The following is a 22,435-nucleotide window of genomic DNA, read 5'->3' as shown; positions in this document are numbered from 1 at the left end:
CACAGGAGGAGTTGTTCCTGTCTCCATCAGTGGAGGACTACATCTTCCACAATGCAATGTGGATTTAGTAATGTGTTGGGAAGGCATCAGGGGAGTCACATGAATGTGGTTGCATCATGGGAACTGTAATCAGCCAGGGATCCTGGACCAGAGAGAAGAATGGGAGACTGACCCATCTCCTGTCTCTCTCAGTGCACCTGCTCAGGAAACAGGCCCCACACTAAGAGAAGTGTGATTCTCCTGCTGTCAGACTGGGGCCAGGGTTACAGCACCCTAGGTATCAATGTGATTTATCAGTGGGTCCCATTGGTTTTCACATCATTGGTTCTTCCCTTGGGCATCCAGTGGTAAGGAGAACTGGATAGGAAATGATCTTCCTGTGCTAAAAAACTTTTTTGAGATGTTAAAAGATTTTCAAATAGCACTTGCCACTGAGACCTTCCAAAGTTTCATTGAGGAAAAGTCAGAGACAGAAAGGAGATAGCTCAGTGGTTGGGACACTTAGATTCCAGAGAGCTGAGCTCAAATTCCTGTTAAGCCTGGTTTGGAGCAGAGACTTTAAACTTTCCTGGGTTTCAAGTAAGTGCTTGAGCTGCAAGGCTGCTATCCATTGGCAAGGACTTACTGTCCATTGACAGACACCACAGGCCGTTCCCACTTCCTTCCAGAACCCTAAATACAGGTGTCTATCTGTGAGACTTGCTTCTCATCATCGGCTCCCTAAAACAACTGCCACTTCCTTCAACAATAGCACTTTTATCCGCCCTAGAAGCCCTTTGCCACAGGTTCCTGGGCTTTTGGGGTTCTCTTGTGTTTACACACTGGAATCCCTCCCTTGGCTGATGGTCAGAGATGGGGACATCAAAGTGAATTATTCTAGCATTGTCCCTGAACAGTTGTTAGATGAGCAGTTATGTGAAGGCATTATCCTTTTTCCTCCCTCTGTTGGTTTAGTCCTACACAAACACAGTAAATATCCCAGCATTTAATCTCTTGTGTTCATATGACAAACCTCTTTACATCAATCAGACAAACACAGAGAGCATGTGATATTCCTGAATGATCACATATCAACACCTATCACAGGAACAAAAGGGGAGTATCATATGGGCAAGTATTGTTTATTGGATATGGTGAAAGAGGAGGAGCAAATGGAGGTATCCTTGATTCATTTTAACATCAGTAGGGGAGATATTCTACCACCCATACCCACTCCGTGTGTGATGGCATTTTCTTTATCACCTTGAGGGTCAGGATAAGGTTCTACTCAGTCTAAAAGAGAGACCGTTCAAATTTCATTCACCTCCTTATGAAAGCAGACAGTTTGCCTCCAGCTTTCTTCAAAGCCTCTTTGACCTCCTTGTTTCTCAGGCTGTAGATGAGAGGATTGACCAAGGGTGTCAGGACAGTATAGAAGAAAGAGAACACTTTGTGCAGGTCTCGTGCAGTGCCAGCAGCTGGTATCATGTAAATAATGATGAGTGATCCATAGAAAGTAGCAACTACAATGAGGTGGGAGGAGCAGGTGGAGAAGGCCTTTTGCCTCCCGGTGGTGGAGGGGATTCTCAGGATGGTGGTGATGATACAAACATAGGATATCAGGGTTAACAGGAATGTAGGAACTATAATTGCAAAACACAGTAGTAGATCTACCAGTTCAATCAGGCTGGTGTCGCTGCAGGAGAGTTTGAGCATCGGGGCAAAATCACAAAAGAAATGGTCAATATTTTTGGGGCCACAGAATGTTAACCTGGCCATCAAAAGAGTTATCAAGGTACTAGTAAAGAAGGCCATTGTCCAAGAGCCAGACACTAGCTGTATGCGAACCCAGCTTCTCATAAGTGCTGCATAATGCAAGGGATTGCATATTGCTACGTAGCGGTCATAAGACATGACTAATAGGAGGAAACATTCGGCTGTCACCATGAATACAAAGAAGTACAGTTGTGTGATGCAGCCACTATATGAAATGGTTCTGTCCCCAGTCAGGAGACCGGCCAGCATTCTGGGCAGGATGGTGGAGGCATAGCAGGTCTCCAAGCAGGACAAATTCCCCAGGAAGAAGTACATAGGTGTGTGAAGGTGCCGATCAGTCACAACTAGTGCAAGAGTGAGGATGTTCCCGGCCATGGTCACAATATAGATCACTAGAAACAGCAGGAAGAGAGGAAACTGCAGTTCTGGGAGATTCCCGAATCCCAATAGGATGAATTCTGTGATGAATGTTTGATTGCTCCACTCGATATTTTCCATGAGTTTTCCCTAGAGGAAAAGAAGGAAAAGATAAATAATAATAATAATAATAATAATAATTAATAGCTTTAAAAAAACCTCTGCTAATCATTTGACTATTCTCTGATCCAGAGATGATATTTTTCTTATCTAGGCCGAGGAAAGTACACCTTCATGTTTCACATTTTCTTTTCCCATCTTCCATTCAGCTGTGTTAGAGTTGGATGCCTGTTCATTCATTTGGAGGATGTTGCTGAAGGTGAATGATGATGGAGTGACAGCAAAGCCATACATGCTGTCGCATCAAAGAATAGTGATTAGCCAAGAAAAAGAATGGAAATGTCTATTGAATGCTTTACTCCAGAAAACAAAACAAAGTAGATGTCACTGAATGTTGCAGGGCTTTTAATTTTTGTGCAGTTGTTATTTGCAGAGGAGTCCCATATTTAAAAATATTATGGACATAGAAGCAGATGCCTTTTGAAATTAAGTCCATGGTATCTCACTTTTTTTCCCGGGAACCATTTTAGAAAGAGCACTCACTGAGATTATAAAGTGAACTTTCAGAGGAGGCTCCTGTATATCTGTAATTTATATACATACCACTGTTACATTTTCTGCTTTGCCATTTAGGAGACCAATGATTTTATCACTGATTTGAGCTGCACAAATTTTGAAATGCTGCACTAATGATTTGATGATGCTGTTTGCTAGGCAGAGACAGCTATCTCTATGTGGAAACAGATTGGTCATATTAGTCAATATTTGTTCTTTTGTTTGACATAAGAAATGAAAAAAAGAAAACCATATCTTGAAAACATATATTTCAGTGAAATCCAAGAGCAAAAGAATATCGTAAAGGAAGTACATATATTTTTAACCTATGTCTCCCTCCTGTGTGCATGTCAGAATTACAGTGTATGTTATATATGAATCCCAGGTTGAAGCAATCCAGTAATAGGTAAGAGCTGCTACCTAGGCTTGTCAGAAATCATTTTTAAATCATTTCAATGGCTATTATCAATGTTCATTTTTAAGCAGTTTTTACTATTTTTATTTATTTAAATTTTCCCTGTTTTGAAAGATGGTAGGACAGACAATTATGGAATGACATTAGATATTGAGATACAAAAAGTTACAGCTTTATACCTATTAAATCTAAATTGTCAGCAACACATGTCAAAATATACAAAGCAAGAAACCTGAAATCTAGTTTTGCTCTGTTTCATTAAGTAGTCCATGTGTAACAAGTCTAATTTAAGAGTCTAAGTCACTGGATTTGGATTCTCAGGCACCATTTTTCTTACCTTGCCTAGCTGTAAGTTTTTATTATTATCAGTGGAAATAGTTTTTCCTTGGTATTCAGTGTTTACAGTGAAATCAACATTTATTGACATGCATGGGTAGAAATTGAATCCTTCTAAGCCTCCTGATCAGTTTTATATTGGAGAAGGCAGAGAAGCAGAAGTATGATTGTGTGTCACTTATTTCATTATGGCCCTGTAACAGTAGATACTTTACAAATATATATAAGTACTAGACAGTCCCAGCCTTGAATTGCAAACAAAATAAATCTTTGAGGTAGCTTTGAAATCTCAACCTATGGGCCAGATATCCAGCGGTATTTATTTACCTAAAGATGTAGCTTAGTTTAAGCAATCTAGGCACCTAAACACACATTAAAATCAAAGGGAGTTAGGTGTCCAATCTGTTCCCGTGCTTTTGAAAATCCCTCAAGATGCCTTTCTGCATCTTCAAGTAACTAAATATCCTTTAAAATCTGATGCCAAGGGAAACATTTTTACTTTGTGATTTTTGAACAAAAGGTTGACATTTTCCACTGAAAACTTTGATCCAGATAAAAAAGTTTTCATTTTCATAGAATTTTACATGGGCGGGGGGTCATTTTCTGACCAACTCTAGATTTTATTCCATGTTTCTTGTTCGGAGTTTCTTCATATGATTTGCAAACTCAGATAAGACATAGTAAATGACAGAGAAGATTAACACCCCTTTGGTTAATAGGAAGCATAAATCTTACCTGTAAAGCTGCAGTCCCGCTAGACTGATGATGTGACATCTTCTCTTAGCCTTGTCATTTTCTAACTGCCTGAAGTTTCTCTCAGAACTTTTCACATACTTTCTTTCTCTTAGTAAAGTGAACTAAGACAATTTGTAGGATACATTGATTCATTTTAGTAGCATTTGTAAAGGGAGTAATGCATCCTTTTATATTTATATCCTTCATGTCATCTTCCTTTGAGGCAGCTACTGCAGGATATTTTAGTTAAAGTGATGGGGGACTTAATTAAGAGAACATGTAATTTGTTGGCAATTTTAACTCTCAAGGCAATCAAACTTCTAACCTTAGCTGAATTATCAAGGGCTTACATACTATGCCAGTAGTTCTCAAACTTTTGTACTGGGGACTCCTTTCACATAGCAAGCCTCTGAGTGTGACACCCCCCCTTATAAATTAAAAACACTTTTTAATATATTTAATGCCATTATAAATGCTGGAGGCAATGTGGGCTTTGGGGTGGAGACTGACAGCTGACAACACCCGGCCCCGATTTAAGAACCTTCCAACCCTTTGTGGGGGTCCTCACCCAAATTTGAGAACCCCTGTACTAGTTTGAGGGACACTGTAGACAATCTGTCTATCTATCTATCTATCTACACAAATGTATAAGAATCTTCTGGAGAAACCAGTTAAGAGAGTTATCCTTTATCTGTTTTTAGAGGCTCAAATGTTAGGGAAGTCAATGAAACACTGCTGACCCATATCAATGGAGGATCTGGTCAAGTGTGTAAGATCCAAACTCCCCTCCGAAATGGAACCTTTTCATTTGATATAGATTATTCTAGGGTTCCTCCTTCAAGACTGCTCATCCCACACCCTAGATCATCTCTCCACCACACAGCTATTCCCCAATCCCGTATATACATGTGGGCCAAAGAATTACCTATGTCAGTAACTCAGGAGAATGGTATAAGTGTAGTGTCTGACTCTTTTGAGTGTTTCCAATACTCCTTAGGCTGGGCTACTCCTAGGGTTCCTTCCTCATTAATTCCCAGCCCATACCCTAGATCCGCTGTCACCCATTCATTCCCACATCCCTTAATATCATGGCAAAACTATGAATCATCTGTCTGAGTGAGGCATCAGAATGGTATAACTCTGCTGGCTAGCTCCTCCATTCATTAGTGACTCCATTCATGAATCACCATGTAACTCATGGGATGACTCCTGGTTTACAATATTATAGCTATAATTAACATATTAACATACAGTTATTACCATAACATATTGGTAACTGATGAAAGGGCCTATTTAATGCAGCTCCATTGGGGTCAGTCCTGGGTCTGGTTCTGTTCAATATTTTCATTAATGACCTGGATAATGGAGTGGAGAGTATGCTTATAAAATATGCAGATGACAGCAAGCGCTTTGGAAGACTGGGTCAGAATTTAAAATAACCTTGATAAACTGGAGACTTGTTCTGAATTCACCATAAAGAAATTCAGTAATGCTAAGTGGAAAGTACTCACTTTGCAAGTCAAAAATGAAATGCAGAACTATAAAATGAGGAATAACTGGCTAAGTGGTCATACTGCGGAAAAAGATCTAGGGGGTTGAGTGATACTGACAATTTGTGTTTCAACAGTTATAAATTTTTAACTTTTTGAATCTCAGTGTCTAATGTCATTAAATAATTACTGTCTGAACACTCCTCCAGACAGTTTCACTCAACTGTTAACATTTAATTAAATAAAAATTGAAAAAAAATGCTTAAAACCCATCATTTTGTGCAGATGTGAAAATTTTACACTTATAAACATCTAAAATAACAACCAACCAACCAAACAAACAGTTAAAAACTATGGCCCCAGCAGAGATACTGTTTTTATGAGTCATTACAAATATATGTAACCCCTAACCTTCCTTTTTCCTATGACTGCAGAGGTGTAATTGCCCATTTTATCTTAAATGTTCCCTTGCAACATGTGTTTACTCCTTACAATCTGTCCCACTGTTGTATTTAGCTCTGACACTCTGTTTAGCTTGTGGGCTTGTCTCTCTCACCAACAGAAGTTGGTCCAATAAAAGATATTGCCTTATCCACTTGGTTTCTTTTAAAAAGTGAACATTGATATTACTGTCTGAAATGATCAAAAAATAAACATTGAATTTTGCCAAGCCTAGTTATATGGAGCAGATCTTTATTTAAGGAAAGAACAACAAATGTATTACAATCACTCCTGGGGGAATTCTGTGACAAAAATTATGCAACAAAAGAAAATAAAAATCTGTGCACAATATTTTAAAATTCTGTGTATTTTATTTGTCAGAATAACACAATATATTCACAGCAGTTTCAATTATTTTTGGTCATTTATTTCAAAATACCTGTCACCAAGTATGTCTGTAACAATACAATACAGACAACAAAAATATTCAGAAAATGTTAAAAAAAATAGATTCCTTGCTAGGCACATTAATAGAGAACGCTGAGAAATAATTTGTTTAAACTACAATGCAGAACCATCCCTTGCAAACACTTGAGGGAGTCAGGGGTAACAGAGGAGTTGAGGGAGAGGGAAGTAAATTGCTGGGAGGAAGCCTGGATGTGAACTTGGAGGCTTGTTGGGTATGAGTGGGAGAAGTATTGAACATTTTTTTTCAGAGGGCAGGGAGGGATTGTTAGGGAGCTTCCCCCATACAGACTCTTGCTGACCTCTAGCCTCTTGCATTCAATCAGGCACATTTGCCTCTGTCCCCATGTGTTCCTATACCCCCATGTGTCCTTGCACCCCCTGTTCACGTGTCCCTCCATCCGGACTCAGACACCCACTCCGCACATCCCCATGTGGCCCTGAAGCCCCTTCCCCGTCTCCATGTGTCTCTGTGCTCCCACAAGGCCACTCCCCTGTCCCCTTCCCCATGTTTCTCTGTGCCCCACAGAGCCACTCCCCTGTCCCTATGTCCCTGTTCCCCTCCCCCTGTCCCCATGTATCTCTGTGTCCTCACACTGCCCCGCCCCGCCTCTGTGTCACTGTCCACTTCTCTGTCCTCATGGTTCTCTGAGCCCCCAACCAGCCACCCACGTCCCTATGTGTCCCTGTCCCCCTCCCCTTGCCCCCACGTTTCTCTGTGCTCCACAGAGCCACTCTCCTGTCCTTGTGTCCCTGTCCCCCTCCCGCTCCCAATGTGTCTCTGTGCCCGCAGCCAGCCACCCCCATCCCTAAGTGTCCCTGTCCCCCTCCCCCTGTCCCCATGTATCTCTGTGTCCCCACACAACCACTCCCCTGTCCCTCTGTCCCTCTGCCCTTCCCCCGTCCCTATGTGTCTCTGTCCCCCTCCCTGTCCCAATGTGTCTCTCTGCCCCATAGAGCCACTCCTCTGTCCCCCTCCGCCTGTCCCAATGTGTGTCTGTGCCACCACCCAGCCACCCCATCCCTATGTGTCCCTGTGCCTTCCCTCATCCTCATGTGTCTCTGTGCCACCATCCAGTCACCCACGTCCCTGTGTGTCCCTGTCTGCCTCCTCCTGTCCCTATGTGTCTCTGTGCCCCATCCCTGTGTCCCTGTCCCATTCCCTGTCCCCATGTGTCTCTGTGCCCAAACCCAGCCACCCCCAACCCTATGTGTCCCTGTCCCTCTCCCCCTGTCCCCACGTCTCTGTGTCCCCAGCCAGCCACCCCCATCCCTATGTGTCCCTATCCCCATCCCCATGTGTCTCTGTGCCCCACACAGCCACCCCCATCCCTATGTGTCCCTGATATCCTCCCCCTGACCCCATGTGTGTCTCTGCCTCACAGAGCCACTCCCCTGTCCTTGTGTGCACTATGCCCCCATCCTCATGTGTCTTTGTGTCCCCACAGAGCCACTCCCCTGTCCCAGTGTCATTGTCCCCTTCCCTGTCCCCACGTGTCTCTGTGCCCCCACCAAGCCACTCCTGTCCCTATATAGCCCTGTCTCTCTCCCCCTGTCCCCATGTGTTTTTGTGCCCTACCCAGCCACCCTGTCCCTATATATATCTCTGTCCCCCTCCCCCTGTCCCTATGTTTCTCTGTGCCCCTACCCAGCCACCTGCATCCCTATGTGTTCCTGTCCTCCTCCCCCTGTCCCCATGTGTCCACACAGCCATTCCTCTGTCCCTGTGTCCCTGTCCCCTTCCCCCGTCCTCATGTGTCCCTGTGTGTCTTCTTCCCCTTACCATCCCCATGTGTCTCTGTGCCCCACAGAGCCACTCTGTTGTCACTTCCCCCGTCCCCATGTGTGTCTGTGCTGCCACCCAGCCACCCCCCTCCCTATGTGTCCCTGTCCCCCTCCACCTGTCCCCATGTGTCTCTGTGCCCCACAGAGCCAATCCCCTATCTGTGTCATAGAATCATAGAATATCAGGGTTGGAAGGGACCTCAGGAGGTCATCTAGTCCAACCCCCTGCTCAAAACAGGACCAGTCCCCAACTAAATCATCCCAGCCAGGGCTTTGTCAAGACTGACCTTAAAAACCTCTAAGGAAGGAGATTCCACCACCTCCCTAGATAACCCATTCCAGTGCTTCACCACCCTCCTAGTGAAAAAGTTTTTCCTAATATCCAACCTAGGCCTCCCCCACTGCAACTTGAGACCATTACTCCTTGTTCTGTCATCTGCTACCACTGAGAACAGTCTAGATCCATCCTCTTTGGTACCCTCTTTCAGATAGTTGAACGCAGCTATCAAATCCCTCCTCACTCTTCTCTTCTGCAGACTAAACAATCCCAGTTTCCTCAGTCTCTCCTCATTTGTCATGTGCTCCAGCCCCCTAATCATTTTTGTTGCCCTCTGCTGGATCTTTCCAATTTTTCCACATCCTTCTTGTAGTGTGGGACCCAAAACTGGACACAGTACTCCAGATGAGGCCTCACCAATGTCGAATAGAGGGGAATTATCACGTCTCTCGATCTGCTGCCAATGCCCTTACTTATACAGCCCAAAATGCCGTTAGCCTTCTTGGCAACAAGTGCACACTGTTGACTCATATCCAGCTTCTCGTCCACTGTAACCCCTAGGTCCTTTTCTGTAGAACGAATGGTCCTAGCCATTCAGTCCCTAGTCTGTAACAGTGAATGGGATTCTTCCGTCCTAAGTGCAGGACTCTGCACTTGTCCTTGTTGAACCTCATCAGGTTTCTTTTGGCCCAATCCTCCAATTTGTCTAGGTCCCTCTGTATCCTATCTCTAACCTCCCTGTCCTGCCCCTTGTTCCCATGTGTTTCTGTGCCCCTACCCAGGCACCCCCTTCCCTATGTGTCTCTCTCCCACTCCCCCTGTCCCCATGTTTCTCTGTGCCCGCACCTAGCTACACTCATCCCTATATGTTCCTGTCGCCCTCCCTGTCCCCATGTGTCTCTGTGTTCCACAGAGCCACTCTTGTGCCCCTGTCTCCCTCTCCCTGTTTCCACGTTTCTCTGTGCTCAACCCCAGCCACCCCCCTCCCTATGTGTCTCTGTCCTCCTTCCCCTGTCCCCATGTGTCTGTGTGCCCCCACCCAGCCACTCCCGTCCCTGTCACCGTCCCTCATCCCCATGTGTCTCTGTGCCCCCCCACAGCCACTACTCTGTCCCTGTGTCCCTGCCCCACCTTGTTTCCATGTGTCTCTGTGCCTCCACCCAGGCAGCCCCGACCCTATGTGTCCCTGTCCCCCTCCCTCTGTCCCCATGTGTCTCTGTGCCCCACACAGCCACTCCCGTCCCTATGTGTCCCTGTCCCCTTCTGTCTGTGTGCCCCACAGAGCCACTCCTGTGCCTCTGTCCCCCTCCCCCTGTCCCCATGTGTCCCTGTTCCCCTCCCCTATCTCCATGTGTATCTGTGAACCACCCAGCGACCCCATCCCTTTGTGTCCCTGTCCCCATGTGTCCTTGTGCCCCAAGAGCCACTCCCCTGTCCCCCTCCCCCTGTCCCCATGTGTGTCTGTGCCGCCATCCAGCCACCCCCTACCCTATGTGTCCCTATCCCATTCCCCCACCATTCCCATGTGTCTCTGTGCCCCCCAGAGCCACTCCCCTGTCCCTGTGTCCCTGTCCCCCTCTCCCTGCCCCAATGTGTCTCTGTGTCCCCCAGCCTCCCATCCCTATATGTCCCTGTCCCCCTCCCTGTCCCCATGTGTCTTTGTACCCCCACCCAGCCACCCCATCCCTATATGTCCCTGTCCCCCTCCCCCATCCCCATGTGTCTCTGTGCCCCCCAGAGCCACTCCCCTGTCCCTGTGTCCCTGTCCCCTGTCTCTATGTGTCTCTGTGCCCCACAGTGCCACTTCCCTGTCTCCCTCTCCCATCCTCAAATGTCTCTGTGCACCCACCCAGCGACCCCATTCCTATGTGTCTCTGTCCCCCTCCCCTTGTCCCCATGTGTTTCTGTGCCCCACACAGCCACTCCTTTGTCCCTGTGTCCCTGTCCCCTATCTCTATGTGTCTCTGTGCCCCAGTGCCACTCCTCTGTCCCCCATCCCCCTGTCCCCATGTGTTTCTGTTCTCCCACCCAGCCTCCTCATCCCTATATGTCCCTGTCCCCCTCCCCCGACCCCATGTGTCTCTGTGCCCCACAGAGCCACTCCCCATGCGGCTCTGCATCTCCCTCCCCCCTGTGGCCCTGCACCTCCACTTCCACTGAGCCCCTGCCCCAGTCCGACCCCCCCAGCACCCAATGGTGTCTGTCTCCCCACAGCCCCTTTCTCTTCCATTGGTTCTTGTGCCACAGCTCCCCAAAGCCCCTTTCTCTTCCATTGGTTCTTGTGCCAGAGCTCCCTCTCTTGAGCAGAAGGTGGAACTGCAGCAACATTTCCGCAGAAGCTTTTTTCTGCTTTTTTCCGCAGAAGCTTTTTTCTGCGCAAAAAATAAATAAAATAAAATATGCGGGGCTCATAATTATGCATGCATGCAGTAGCGCAGGATTCCCCCATCCATATACAATGCAGTAGGTGATCAAAATATTCTTGGAAACAAATCCATCTTCCCACAGTATTCCAGATGAAAGAAAGAGCATATATATAATAATTAAAGACTCCTTGGGCAAGAGAGAGTGAGCATGGACAAGCATTAGGATGACCCCATAGCTTGGTTATTAAAGCACAAACCTTAGGCTGTGGGAGAGACAGGATCTGGTACCCCTGTTCCCATGACTCTTTAGGTAGTTGTCCAAAGTGGAAAGGCTTCAACAAGAGAGAATGAGGTGGCAGATACATTTTTAAATCCCTTCTCCCCACTCAGCTGGAGGATGGAGTTGAATGACGCTGGCCTACATCTCAGGTGTGTGCCCAAACCACTTGGCTATAAGTTATCTCTCCACCACCACAACAACATGGCTGCATGGGTGCCAACTTTCATTTTTCTGTGTGGGTGCTCCATTCTCGCTCCACCCCAAGGCCCAGCCCCCACTCCACCCCTTCCTTCAAGGCCCCACTCTTGCACCCTTCCCCCCCAGAAACACATCTTTGCTCTGCCTTTTCCCACTCCCACTCCACCCCCACCCCGAGTGCACTCTGCCCTTGCTCCAACTTTTCCTGCCCGGGCTCTGCCCCCTCCCCCCAGCACCTCCCACCCACCATTGAACAGCTGATAAGCAGGTGGCTGGTGGGTGCTGAGCACCCACTATCTTTTTCCATGGGTGTTCCAGCCCTGGCCTATGCATGGCTGAGAATCCCATGCAGGTGGAGGCTCGCCCCTACAGCCCAAATTCAGGTCTCAGTCACCCTGAGAGGATAGGACTTTGCACACACCCTTCTACCTAGCATCTCTCATTGGCTATTTTAGGAAGCTCCCCTCCAAGTTTGTTGGCTTTTGCCAGTCCCATCCTTAGGCACCTACCTTTTCCCATTAACTGTGTAAAGAGCCTAGACACCAAACTCAGGTTTTGGGAATAGCTGTGATTTTAGGAATTGCAACCCTCAGCATCCCAGTGCCGAAGTCCCTTTGTGAATCTAGCCCATAAGCACTTGACCCTGAGTTCAGTGGAAGCTTTGCCTGAATAAGGAACAAGTAAGGTCATCAGACTTTGTCTCTGTGGGACATTTGGTTGGATAAGGAGGAGGGAGGACTTGAGGTTATCTGTCCACTAGCTGATGGCTCAGATTTCTTTCTTTTCCACATTGTTCTCCCTTGGACCACAAATGATTAGCGGAGCTCTCCCTAGTGCAGTCTGAGACCAAGCCAGGGTTGGATTCGGGTGATTAGTCTGTGTGAAGATCTCCCTCTGCAGGGCTGGCTCCAGGCACCAGCCCAGCAAGCAGGTGCTTGGGGTCGCCAAGGGGAGGGGGCGGCACTTTGGGCTCTTCGGCAGCAATTTGGCGGTAGGTCCCTCGGTCCCTCTCGGAGGGAAGGACCTGCTGCCGAATTGTCGCTGAAGAAGAGAGTGACGCGGTGGAGCTGCCGCTGATCGCGATTGCAGTTTTTTTTGTTTGTTTGTTTGTTGTTTGTTTTGGTTGGTTTTGGTTTTGGTTTTTTGTTGCTTGGGGCGGCAAAAACCCTGGAGCCGACCCTGTCCCTCTGGCACAGCAGCATGCAGAGTCACACAACTGGAAAGCCACTGACTGGGAATGCGTGCAAGAAGTTCAGGTGGAACAAGATTTTATATAGGGTTGAGTTTTGTAGTAGTTTTGAGTCATTGTGGCTAGTTCTCTGAAAACATTCACTCAATGTGCAGGGGCAGTCAAAAAGCAAACACAACGTTGGGAATCATTAAGAAAGGGATAGATAATAAGACAGAAAATATCATATTGCCTCTATATAAATCCATGGTACATCCATATCTTGAATACTGTGTGTAGCTCTGGTCACCTTATCTCAAAAAAGATATATTAGAATTGGAAAAAGTACAAAAAAAGAGCAAATAAAATGACAAGGGATATGGAGCAGCTTTCATATGAGGAGAGATTAAAAAAACTGGGACTTTTCAGCTTGGAAAAGAGACAATTAAGGTGGATATGATAAATGCCTATAAAATCATGACCGGTGTGTAGAAAGTAAATAAGGAAATGTTATTTATCCCTTCACATAACGCAAGAACCAGGGGGTTGGCTGATGAAATTACCCCCACCCCCCCCCAGTTCAAATACCTTATCATCCTCAAGCGGGGGGGGGGGGTTTGAACTGGGGAGGGTGTGTCTCCCACAGCCCAGGTGAGTGCTGTAATGCAAATGGGTTCATGGTCTGTGAGTGGGACACCGAGGCTGCCATGATAATAATAATAATTTAATTGTAATTTGATTTGGCCTCTTCTTAGGGTCAGATTTCCAAAGGTATTTGGGCTCCTACGGTGTAGCCAGGAGGATAGGTATTGAACGGCCATTGATTTAAATGGGAGTCAGTCATCTAACTTCCTTAGACCGTGTTGCAAACCTTACAAGGCACCTGGGTTGGTCTTTTAGCACCTCTATACCTTGGAAAAGCCAGCCTTGTGTGACCTGTGCCACATTCACACAGGGAGCCCATCAATACCACATAAAAAAAACAACAAGAACAACAACAAAACAAACCACCAGCAGTGAGTCTCTGAACCCGAGTTTCCAGACTTGGGTTCACACTCCAGTGCTAGAAAACAGCCGTGCAGACATTCCCACTCGGGCTGTGAGACCCCTGCCCCTGGCCAGCTTTCAGAGACCAAGCGGGAACATCTGTTTCTAGTGCGCTGTGTGAGCCCCAGTCAGTTGACCCAGGATCTGAGACTCATGGCCATGTGTCATTTTTATTTGTAGTGTAAATATGCCCTGTTAGAGATAAAGGAACCTGGTTTTCTCACTTCTCAATCATCCTTCCTTTGACTTGCAGGTACGCTGAGGGCCTGTGGCTCGCATCGGCCTCCTTGCTCAGCCCCACTGGAAACCAGGTCAGAATTGGGCAGCCTCTATCTTGAGACACCCCTAATCACTGAAAATTGTGGCCTGTGCTTTTTCTTTCCTTGGTACTTTAGGCTGTCGTTTTCCAAGGAGAAAAAGAGCATAATGCGCCTGTATCTATTTCTGTTACTGTGGGAGCTAGTGCCTCATTTCCACAGGCTTTTTAATGCCCAGAAGTCTTCAAATGAAGGCTGAGATTCTCAAAAGGATCCTCAGGGAGTTTTGTGCTCAGGTACCAATTCAAAAGGGGGCCACTATCATTATGCCCCTTTTACAGCTGAAGAAATTAAGGCACAGAGCAGGGATGTGTTAGCCAGCAGGTCAGTGACACACCAGGGCCTAGAACCTAGGACTCTGGAGTCCCAATCTACTGTTCAAATGCCTTTGAAAACCTGGATTAATTTCTTGCAAAAAGGAAGAGGTGGGGGGGGGCAGGAAGGGAAGCCCATCACATCTAGGTGTGTAACCAGGACTGGGAGGCTCAGAGGGAAGATCTCAGGGGATGCCAAATAGAATTTAATGAGCTGCTCTTGACACACCTGGAACAACTCCTGCCCAGTGGAAGCTGGTCCAAATTCAGGAGTCAGTGGAATTGCACCTACTTGCAGTTCAGAATCCGGCCTGCTGGGTCCTGCGGAGAAAACAAAGGGGAAAAGTGCTGGCTAAGAACTGGAAGATGAGAAGGGCCTGGAGCTGTTGACCTGCTGCACACGTGATGGGGCAGAAGTTTCTATTCCTCTATCCTTCTTTGGGAACTTTCTTAGGGCTTAGTCTAGCATTCTCTGTGCACCCTGAATCATGAGTGGTGCAGGATCATGCTTGAGTTAGAAAACAATTCATAGATTATTAGGTTTGGAAGGGACCTCAAGACATCATCTAGTCTAACCCCCTGCTCAAAGCAGAACCAATCCCCAAATGGCCCCCTCACGGATTGAACTCACAACCCTAAATATTAGATAGATGACTATATATGCAGATAGTGAGAGGTTAGATGGATGAATATATATGCAGAAAGACTGAGGTATATAGACACATGCAGCTATTAAATAGAGCGGTATGTAGGCAGAAAGACAGAGAAATAGAGATTAGATAAATGCATGGACAGATTTGTATAGGGCTGGACAGATAAATAGATTCAAAAGCAAAATCCTTGCCTAGATTTGAGTTAATCCTTAGTCAGGCAAACTTGCATTGAGTGTTTTGCCTGAATAAGAACTGAGCAAAAGGAAATGAAATTAAAACATCTGGATTTGGTTATGTTGCTGATATGTTACATTCACAAAGGAGTGAGTGAATTTTTATCCCTTTGCACATTTGGCACAAGGATGGGCAGCATGCATCCTGGGAGAATATCAGCGCTACAGACTCATCTTATTTTGTCGGTTCTCAGATCGCCAACACACTTGAGGTATTTTGTTTTATGTTATTTAGCTGTAATTTCTGCAGTTCATTTTTCTGTTGCTAAATTTCTATCTTTCCTTCTTTCTGTTGTTATTTTGGGACTATCATAAACCCTGTAACATTTAATTAAATATATTATTTAAAAACACACCCATACAAAATAACTCCTGCTGACTTGGATCTAAACATGATGCAGAAAGTGATCTTCACACCACTAGAAAAGCAGCGCAAAATGTTTTCCTATGTAGATAAACCTTGCAACATAAATGCATTGTCCGTGCTGCTCTTAAATAGGAATGTCATAAATCATTACTAGCTTCATTTTCTTAGCTGTGCTATTTCTTAACCTATGTCTTGTTACGAAAATGAAGACTCAACTTTGCTAAGATGGGATTTTCCAAGAGAGTTTGAAGGTGAGCTGGTGAGAAACCTGAATTTCTGTTTTCTGGGAAATTGATTTTTGAGAGAAAAAAGAGTTCTGATTTGGAATAAAAGAAGTGGCACATCATAGTAGCTATAATAATAATAATAATAATATATGGGAAAGAAAGGGTAACTGATTGAAAATTAATAGCCTGTGCTATGCAGGAGGCCAGATTAAATGATCTAATGCAGAGGTTCTCAAACTGTGGTCCGCGGACACCAGTGATCTACAAGCTCCATTCAGGTGGTCTGCGGATAGTTCCCTCTAACGTGCACGCCTGGAAGGCCACACAGGAGAGAATGAAGGGCCACTCACCTAATTAGTGGAGTCATGCAGGCAAGGCTCCACTAATTAGGTGCCTGGACCCTGCACATGTAAGATGAGGTGGTGGCCTTGGGGGGAGTAAGGTGTAGGTGGGAGGGGGCAGTGGGGTAAGAAGAGGGGGTGGGGGGAATTTGAGAGGTGCAGGGCTGCTGCAGCCTGGGAAAGAGACTACTTTTTCCAGTTCCAGGGCTGTGACAGCCTTTTTTCCCAACCTCAGCTTTGTGGCTGCTGTGGCAGGGGAGAGACCTCCCTCCTTCCCAGCCCCAGCTCAGGGGCTTCTGAGGCAGGGGAGAGAGGGCACAACCATCACATTAGAAAGGTAAGACTACTGATATTAAAATATGAGTTGTGTGCTTTTATTTGTAGAACAAAAAACATTATTATTATTGGTTTTTTATATGGCACTTTTATCCAAAGTGCTTTACAATAGTTAGCTAATGGTACAAACAGCATGCATCTGATGAAGTGGGTATTCATCCATGAAAGCTTATGCTCCAATGCGTCTGTTAGTCTATAAGGTGCCACAGGACTCTTTGTCGCTTTTTACAGATCCAGACTAACACAACTACCCCTCTGACACTTGTAATAAACAATGCAAGTGTTACTATTGTTTCAACTTTTTGTAACTCAAATATTTTGTAGTAAAATTTTGAAATTTGCATATAAAGCCCCAGCCCTGCAAAGACAGAACACTGATCTTTATCTACTTGTGTCATCCCTTTCAAGAAAAATGTAGTTACTCATGTGTTCTAAGTCAAGCATTTGATTAAGCTTAGCCTACACTTAAAAGAAAGGTTAACATAGTTACATGGGTCAACGATGTGAAAAATACATATCCCTGACTGATATACCTATGCTGACAATCTTCCATAACATAGACACATTTGGGTTGATGGAAGAATGCTTCGGTCAACATAGTGACTGTCGCTCAGGAAGGTGGTGTTTCTACACTAACAAAAAATCTTCCAGACATGTAGCCTGCATTATACTGGCAGGGCTACGGCAAGGTAGCTATTCCACTGTCGTTTCCATAGTGTATACATGCCTTGAGTCTTTGCAAAACTTGGAAATAAGTAGGCTTGGCAGAATTTGATTTTTTAATCTCATAATTTCAACAGATAATATCAATGTCTATTTAAGATTTTTTTTCACTTTTTATCAATGTAAGTGTTCAGTTTTGGAAAATGATGGACGGGTCTGACACTAATTATTAATGATGGTAGACATTAAGATTGAGAGTCAAAGCTTTATAACTATTAAAACACAAATTGTCAACATTGTGTCAATAGATATGAAGTAAATAGCCTTAAATGAAAATAAGAAGTTCTCAAGTAGCATTTTTCTTACTTTGCTGAGCTGTACATTTCAGATATTGATGGAAATATTTGTGTGTGTGTGTGAGATGAAATTGATATTTACTATTTACTGGCATTTACCAAAAAAAATCATTCTAAGCCTAAGATTGAAAACCTTTTTTTAAGACAACAAACAAACAAATAGGAATTGAGTTTGACACTGGCAGGATCTGAAGCAAAACCCCCAAAACTGCTGTCTGTCCTTCCTCTTCTGCTGCTGCTGCTGATGATTTTCTATTGACCTTTTTGTCCCCTGAATAGAACATGATAGTAGTGGGCTATTAAATGAACATCAAAAAGATAATCTCCATTATAGAACAATTGTTTCCTTTTGGTTTTGATGGAAAATTGAGGTTGTGACAAAATGAACGTTATTATGAAACGTGTCTGCTTTTCATGGAATATTTCTCTTTTCATCCAAAAACTGCAAATATCTTCTTTTGGCTGAAAACTGAGTATTTTCAGTTTTGTGGATTTCAGTTTTCACAAAAAGTCAACGTTTTCCATAACCACCCTCCCCAAATTGTGTTCCAACTACTTGTAATATTTTCAGATGTGTCTGGGGCCTGGTCTACACTGGGGATGGAGGGAGAGTGATGTAAGATACACAACTTCAGCTACGGGAATAGCGTAGCTGAAGTCAACGTCTCTTATTTCGACTTACTTCCCATCCTCATGGCGCGTTGACTCCACTACCGCCGCTCGCCCGGGTGGAGTTCCAGATTCGACGGGAGTGCATTCAGAGATCAATATATCGCGTCTAGACGAGATACAATATGTCAATCCCTGATAGATCGATCACTACCTGCTGATCCGGGTAGTCTGGACGTACCCTAAGAACACAAATCCCATTGATTTAAATCCCATAGGTCCCTTTGAAAAATGTCCCCTACTCAGATTTAATGAATTAGAGACTGTTGAGTTGAGAGAGGGAACCTGCGTTTGATCTTCAGTTGGGATAAATTGGCAGAGATCTGGCAGTAATTAGTTTCATAGAAACTGAGACCAGAAGGGAACATAGTGATAATCTAGCCTGACTTCTGATATAACACAGGCCGTAGAACTTCCCCAGTATAACCCATGTTTGAACTAGAGCAGATATTTTAGGGGTGGAGGGAAATCCAACCTTGTTTTAAAAATTGTCAGTGATGGAGAATACACGTTTAAAACTATACACTTTGTTTCCGGTCTGAGTTTGTCTAGCTTCAGAAACCAGTCATTGCATTGTGTTATACCAGTCTGCTAGACTGAAGAGCCCATTATTAAAGATACTTGTTCCCCATGCAGGTATCTGAGGATTAGGTTTATTTTTTCACACAATGCTGAGGGATTCAAAAACTGCAAGATGGGGTCTCATAATAAAGAATATTAAACTAAAGAGCGATGATGAAAAAAGATCTCATGAAATGGGCATCTGTGATTTTAAAATTTCTGTTCTTTCTTTCCCTTTCTCTCATTCCCTTCTTCTGACTTCCTCCTTCCCCTCTGCAGACCCTCAGCCTAACGATGGAGCAGGACAACCACACCAGAGTCCAGGAGTTCATTCTGCTGGGGTTCCCGACCATCCTGGAGCTGCAGGTGCTGCTCTTTGTGGTATTCCTCACCATGTACGTGTTGACCATCCTGCAGAACCTGGTCATCATCACTCTGATCAGGACAAACCATCACCTCCACAAGCCCATGTATTTCTTCCTCAGTCACCTCTCCTTCCTGGAGGTTTGGTACATTTCAGTCACTGTTCCAAAACTGCTGGTGAATTTCCTGGCAGAGAATAAGAGCATCTCCTTCATGGACTGCATGGCCCAGCTCTACTTCTTCATCGCCCTGGTCTGCACCGAGTGCGTCCTCCTGGCCGTCATGGCCTATGACCGGTATGTGGCCATCTGCCACCCACTGCGCTACCCAGCCATCATGAGCCACCGGCTCTGCCTGCAGCTGGCAGTGGGCTCCTGGCTGGCTGGCTTCCTCATCTCCATGCTGAAAGTCTTCTTCATCTCCCGGCTGTCATTCTGCGGCCCCAATGTCATCAACCACTTCTTCTGTGACATCTCCCCGCTGCTCAACCTCTCCTGCACTGACATGACGATGGCAGAGATGGTGGACTTTGTCTTTGCCTTGATCATCCTGCTCATCCCGCTCTCCATCACCATTGCCTCATACGTCTGCATCATCGGCACCATTGTGTGCATCCCCACCGCCCAGGGCAGGTGGAAAGCCTTCTCCACCTGTGCCTCCCACCTCACTGTGGTTGTCATCTTCTTCTCGGCCACCCTCTTCATGTATGCCCGGCCCCGGAGGATCCACTCCTTCAACCTCAACAAGCTGGTGTCAGTTATGTACACGATTGTGACCCCCATGCTAAACCCCTTCATCTATTGCCTGAGGAACCAGGAGGTGAAGGGAGCACTAAGAAAGATGCTGTGTGTCAAGAATGCTGTCCCCAAGGTCTTCAGCAGTGACCACTAGCTTTGGATGAGGCTGATAATCATCCCACCCTTGGAATCTGCCTTCTCTTACCGCACACAAGGGGCTCAGTGGAAGTGACCTCTTAAAAATGGCTAGATGGGATTCTACTCAGGACAATAGATGGCATGAGGTCACCTGAGTATGGACTGAGTTTCATGTCGAGGTTGAGCTGTATCTCGAGTGAAGTACGTTGAGTGCAAAGAAGCCAAGAATGTACAGATGTAGAGGAGGAAGGACATTTATGCAAGCTCTGCACATAAATCAAGTGGTTTGTGGCCAAGGGCAAAGACAACTGAAAGGTTGTTCTTTCCTTTTTGAGGTCTATGTGAAATGAGTTGTCTGGTATGGATCCCTCTCTGGCTGAGTGTATGCTCAGCTCTGGCTCAGTTTGGCTACCAATCTGAAAGTAAAACAATTCTATTTAATGATAACAAGGATAAAATCATACTCTTGCCAATTTGAGGAACAAAGCTGTAGTTTCACTGAGCCATCACAAACAGAACCCCCCTTCCACTCAACAGGTTATGGGTTGAACCTTCACTGTCACCAGTATGCATTAGGAATAACTTCATTGAAACTGAAAACCCTAATTCTCCTTGGACTGGGGTAAATCAGAAGTAACTCCGGGGGGTCAATGGGACTCATTCTCCTATTCTGCATCCCATTTTGAATTAGGAATAACTCCTCTGGAGTCAATGGGTCTGAATCTTCTCTGACTCACCCTGGTGTAAACCAGAAGTAACCCTATTGACATTCCTGGTGTTACACTGGATTAAAGGCAGAGTAAGTGACACCAGAATAAGGCCCTGAATTAGAAGTGAAACAATAAGTGGTTACAGGTTACATTTGCCCCCAGATCAAAAGAGAAGAGATCATGCGTTTTCAGTCAGTTTTTATTTCTAATTAAAGAGAAAACCAAACCAAACCATAAGAACACACAGTTTTGGATATTTTAAAGGGGCATACAGGAGTCATCACATAGCTCACATTTACAGCTGGATGAATGATGATTTTTTTCAGTTTGCCGCCAATTCCAAAAATAAATAACAATTTAATTTCAGGATGAATGGAAACTGACATGGTTTGAAATTTTTCAATAAACTGAAAACTCAATTGTTTTTCAAGTAGAAATAAAGCCTTTCAGTAATGTTGAAATGAAATGTTTTGTTTTGACCTGAAATATTTCATTTTGATTGTCAGCCTTTTGTGGTGTGCATTCTTCTGTCATGTGGGAGATCCAAGTTCAAAACCCTTTCCCACCTCAGGCAGAGCGCGGAATCGAATGCAGGCCTTTGATGTTCCAGATAGGCACGCTAACTGTAATAGAATGCCCCTCTGCCATGTACACTGGCCAAACCGGACAGTCTCTACATAAAAGAATAAATGGACACAAATCAGACATTCAAAAACCAGTTGGAGAACACTTCAACCTCCCTGGCCACTCGATTACAGACCTAAATGTCGCAATATTACAACAAAAAAACTTCAGAAACAGACTCCAACGAGAGACTGATGAATTGGAATTAATTTGCAAATTGGACACCATTAAATTAGGTTTGAATAAAGACTGGGAGTGGATGGGCCATTACACAAAGTAAAACTATTTCCCCATGCTTCTCTTCCCTCCCCCCCCCCGCCGCCCTACAGTTCTTTATATCTCCTTGTCAAGTGCTGGAAATGGGCCATTTTCATTACCACTACAATCAGTTATTTTTCTCTTCTGCTGACAACAGCTCACCTTAACTGATCACTCTCCTTATAATGTGTATGGTAACACCCATTGTTTCATGTTCTCTGTGTATATATATATATCTCCCTTCTGTATTTTCCACTACATGGATCCGATGAAGTGGGCTGTAGCCCACGAAAGCTTATGCTCAAATACATTTGTTAGTCTCTAAGGTGCCACAAGTACTCCTGTTCTTTTTGCGGATACAGACTAACACGGTGACTACTCTGAAACCTGTAATAGAATGCTAATCTGTATTATTCTGCTCAGCCATTGTGTGCAACGTACCTTATTTAAATGAACTTCAGCTATACCTGACAGAGCATTACAGGATCTAGTGATAAACGCATCTGCTGTCTATAAGCAAACTCTGTAGCCTGAGCTAAAGTTTATAAAGGAGAAAATGTTACCCCTTCCTCCTACCCATACTTCATTCATTTAGTGACCCCGCCTTTGCTTTTGACAAAAGCCTGGAAACTGAAACAATTTTGGGGCTCAAAACAAAACATTTTGTTTGGTTTCGACATTACCAAAACCTTTCAGATTTTTTTGGTTCAATTGAAACTATTTGGCCAACGGTACCCAAAGTCAACAATTAATTTTGCTCAAGCCCAAACTGTGTGTT

General features: G+C 44.9%; 2 protein-coding genes across 2 annotated transcripts; one reads left to right on the top strand and one right to left on the bottom strand.

The window, feature by feature from the left end:
- Positions 1-1,299: 1,299 nt before the first annotated feature.
- LOC123347865 (olfactory receptor 6F1-like) lies at positions 1,300-2,526 on the bottom strand. The gene is made up of 2 exons (XM_044985054.1): positions 2,401-2,526; positions 1,300-2,262 (listed from the first exon to the last, which is right to left on the bottom strand). The coding sequence occupies exons 1-2, from the start codon at positions 2,524-2,526 to the stop codon at positions 1,300-1,302; spliced, it is 1,089 nt and encodes a 362-aa protein (XP_044840989.1).
- A 16,592-nt stretch (positions 2,527-19,118) lies between these two features.
- LOC123347864 (olfactory receptor 6B1-like) lies at positions 19,119-20,081 on the top strand. The gene has a single exon (XM_044985053.1). It carries the CDS (start codon positions 19,122-19,124, stop codon positions 20,079-20,081), a length of 960 nt encoding a protein of 319 aa, XP_044840988.1. The 5' UTR covers positions 19,119-19,121.
- The last annotated feature ends 2,354 nt before the right edge of the window (positions 20,082-22,435 follow it).

This window comes from Mauremys mutica, chromosome 13 (genome assembly GCF_020497125.1).
Source record: "Mauremys mutica isolate MM-2020 ecotype Southern chromosome 13, ASM2049712v1, whole genome shotgun sequence".
Classification (NCBI taxonomy): domain Eukaryota; kingdom Metazoa; phylum Chordata; order Testudines; family Geoemydidae; genus Mauremys; species Mauremys mutica.
This window is presented reverse-complemented; position numbering and strand designations above follow the sequence as displayed.

Excerpts from the sequence above, each read along its gene's own strand:
- LOC123347865 (XM_044985054.1), bottom strand. The coding sequence starts at position 2,526 with ATGTATGGCTTTGCTGTCACTCCATCATCATTCACCTTCAGCAACATC. Across the intron at positions 2,263-2,400 it reads AAAATGTGAAACATGAAGGT|GGAAAACTCATGGAAAATAT; the intron begins GTACTTTCCTCG and ends CTTTTCCTCTAG.
- LOC123347864 (XM_044985053.1), top strand. The coding sequence starts at position 19,122 with ATGGAGCAGGACAACCACACCAGAGTCCAGGAGTTCATTCTGCTGGGG.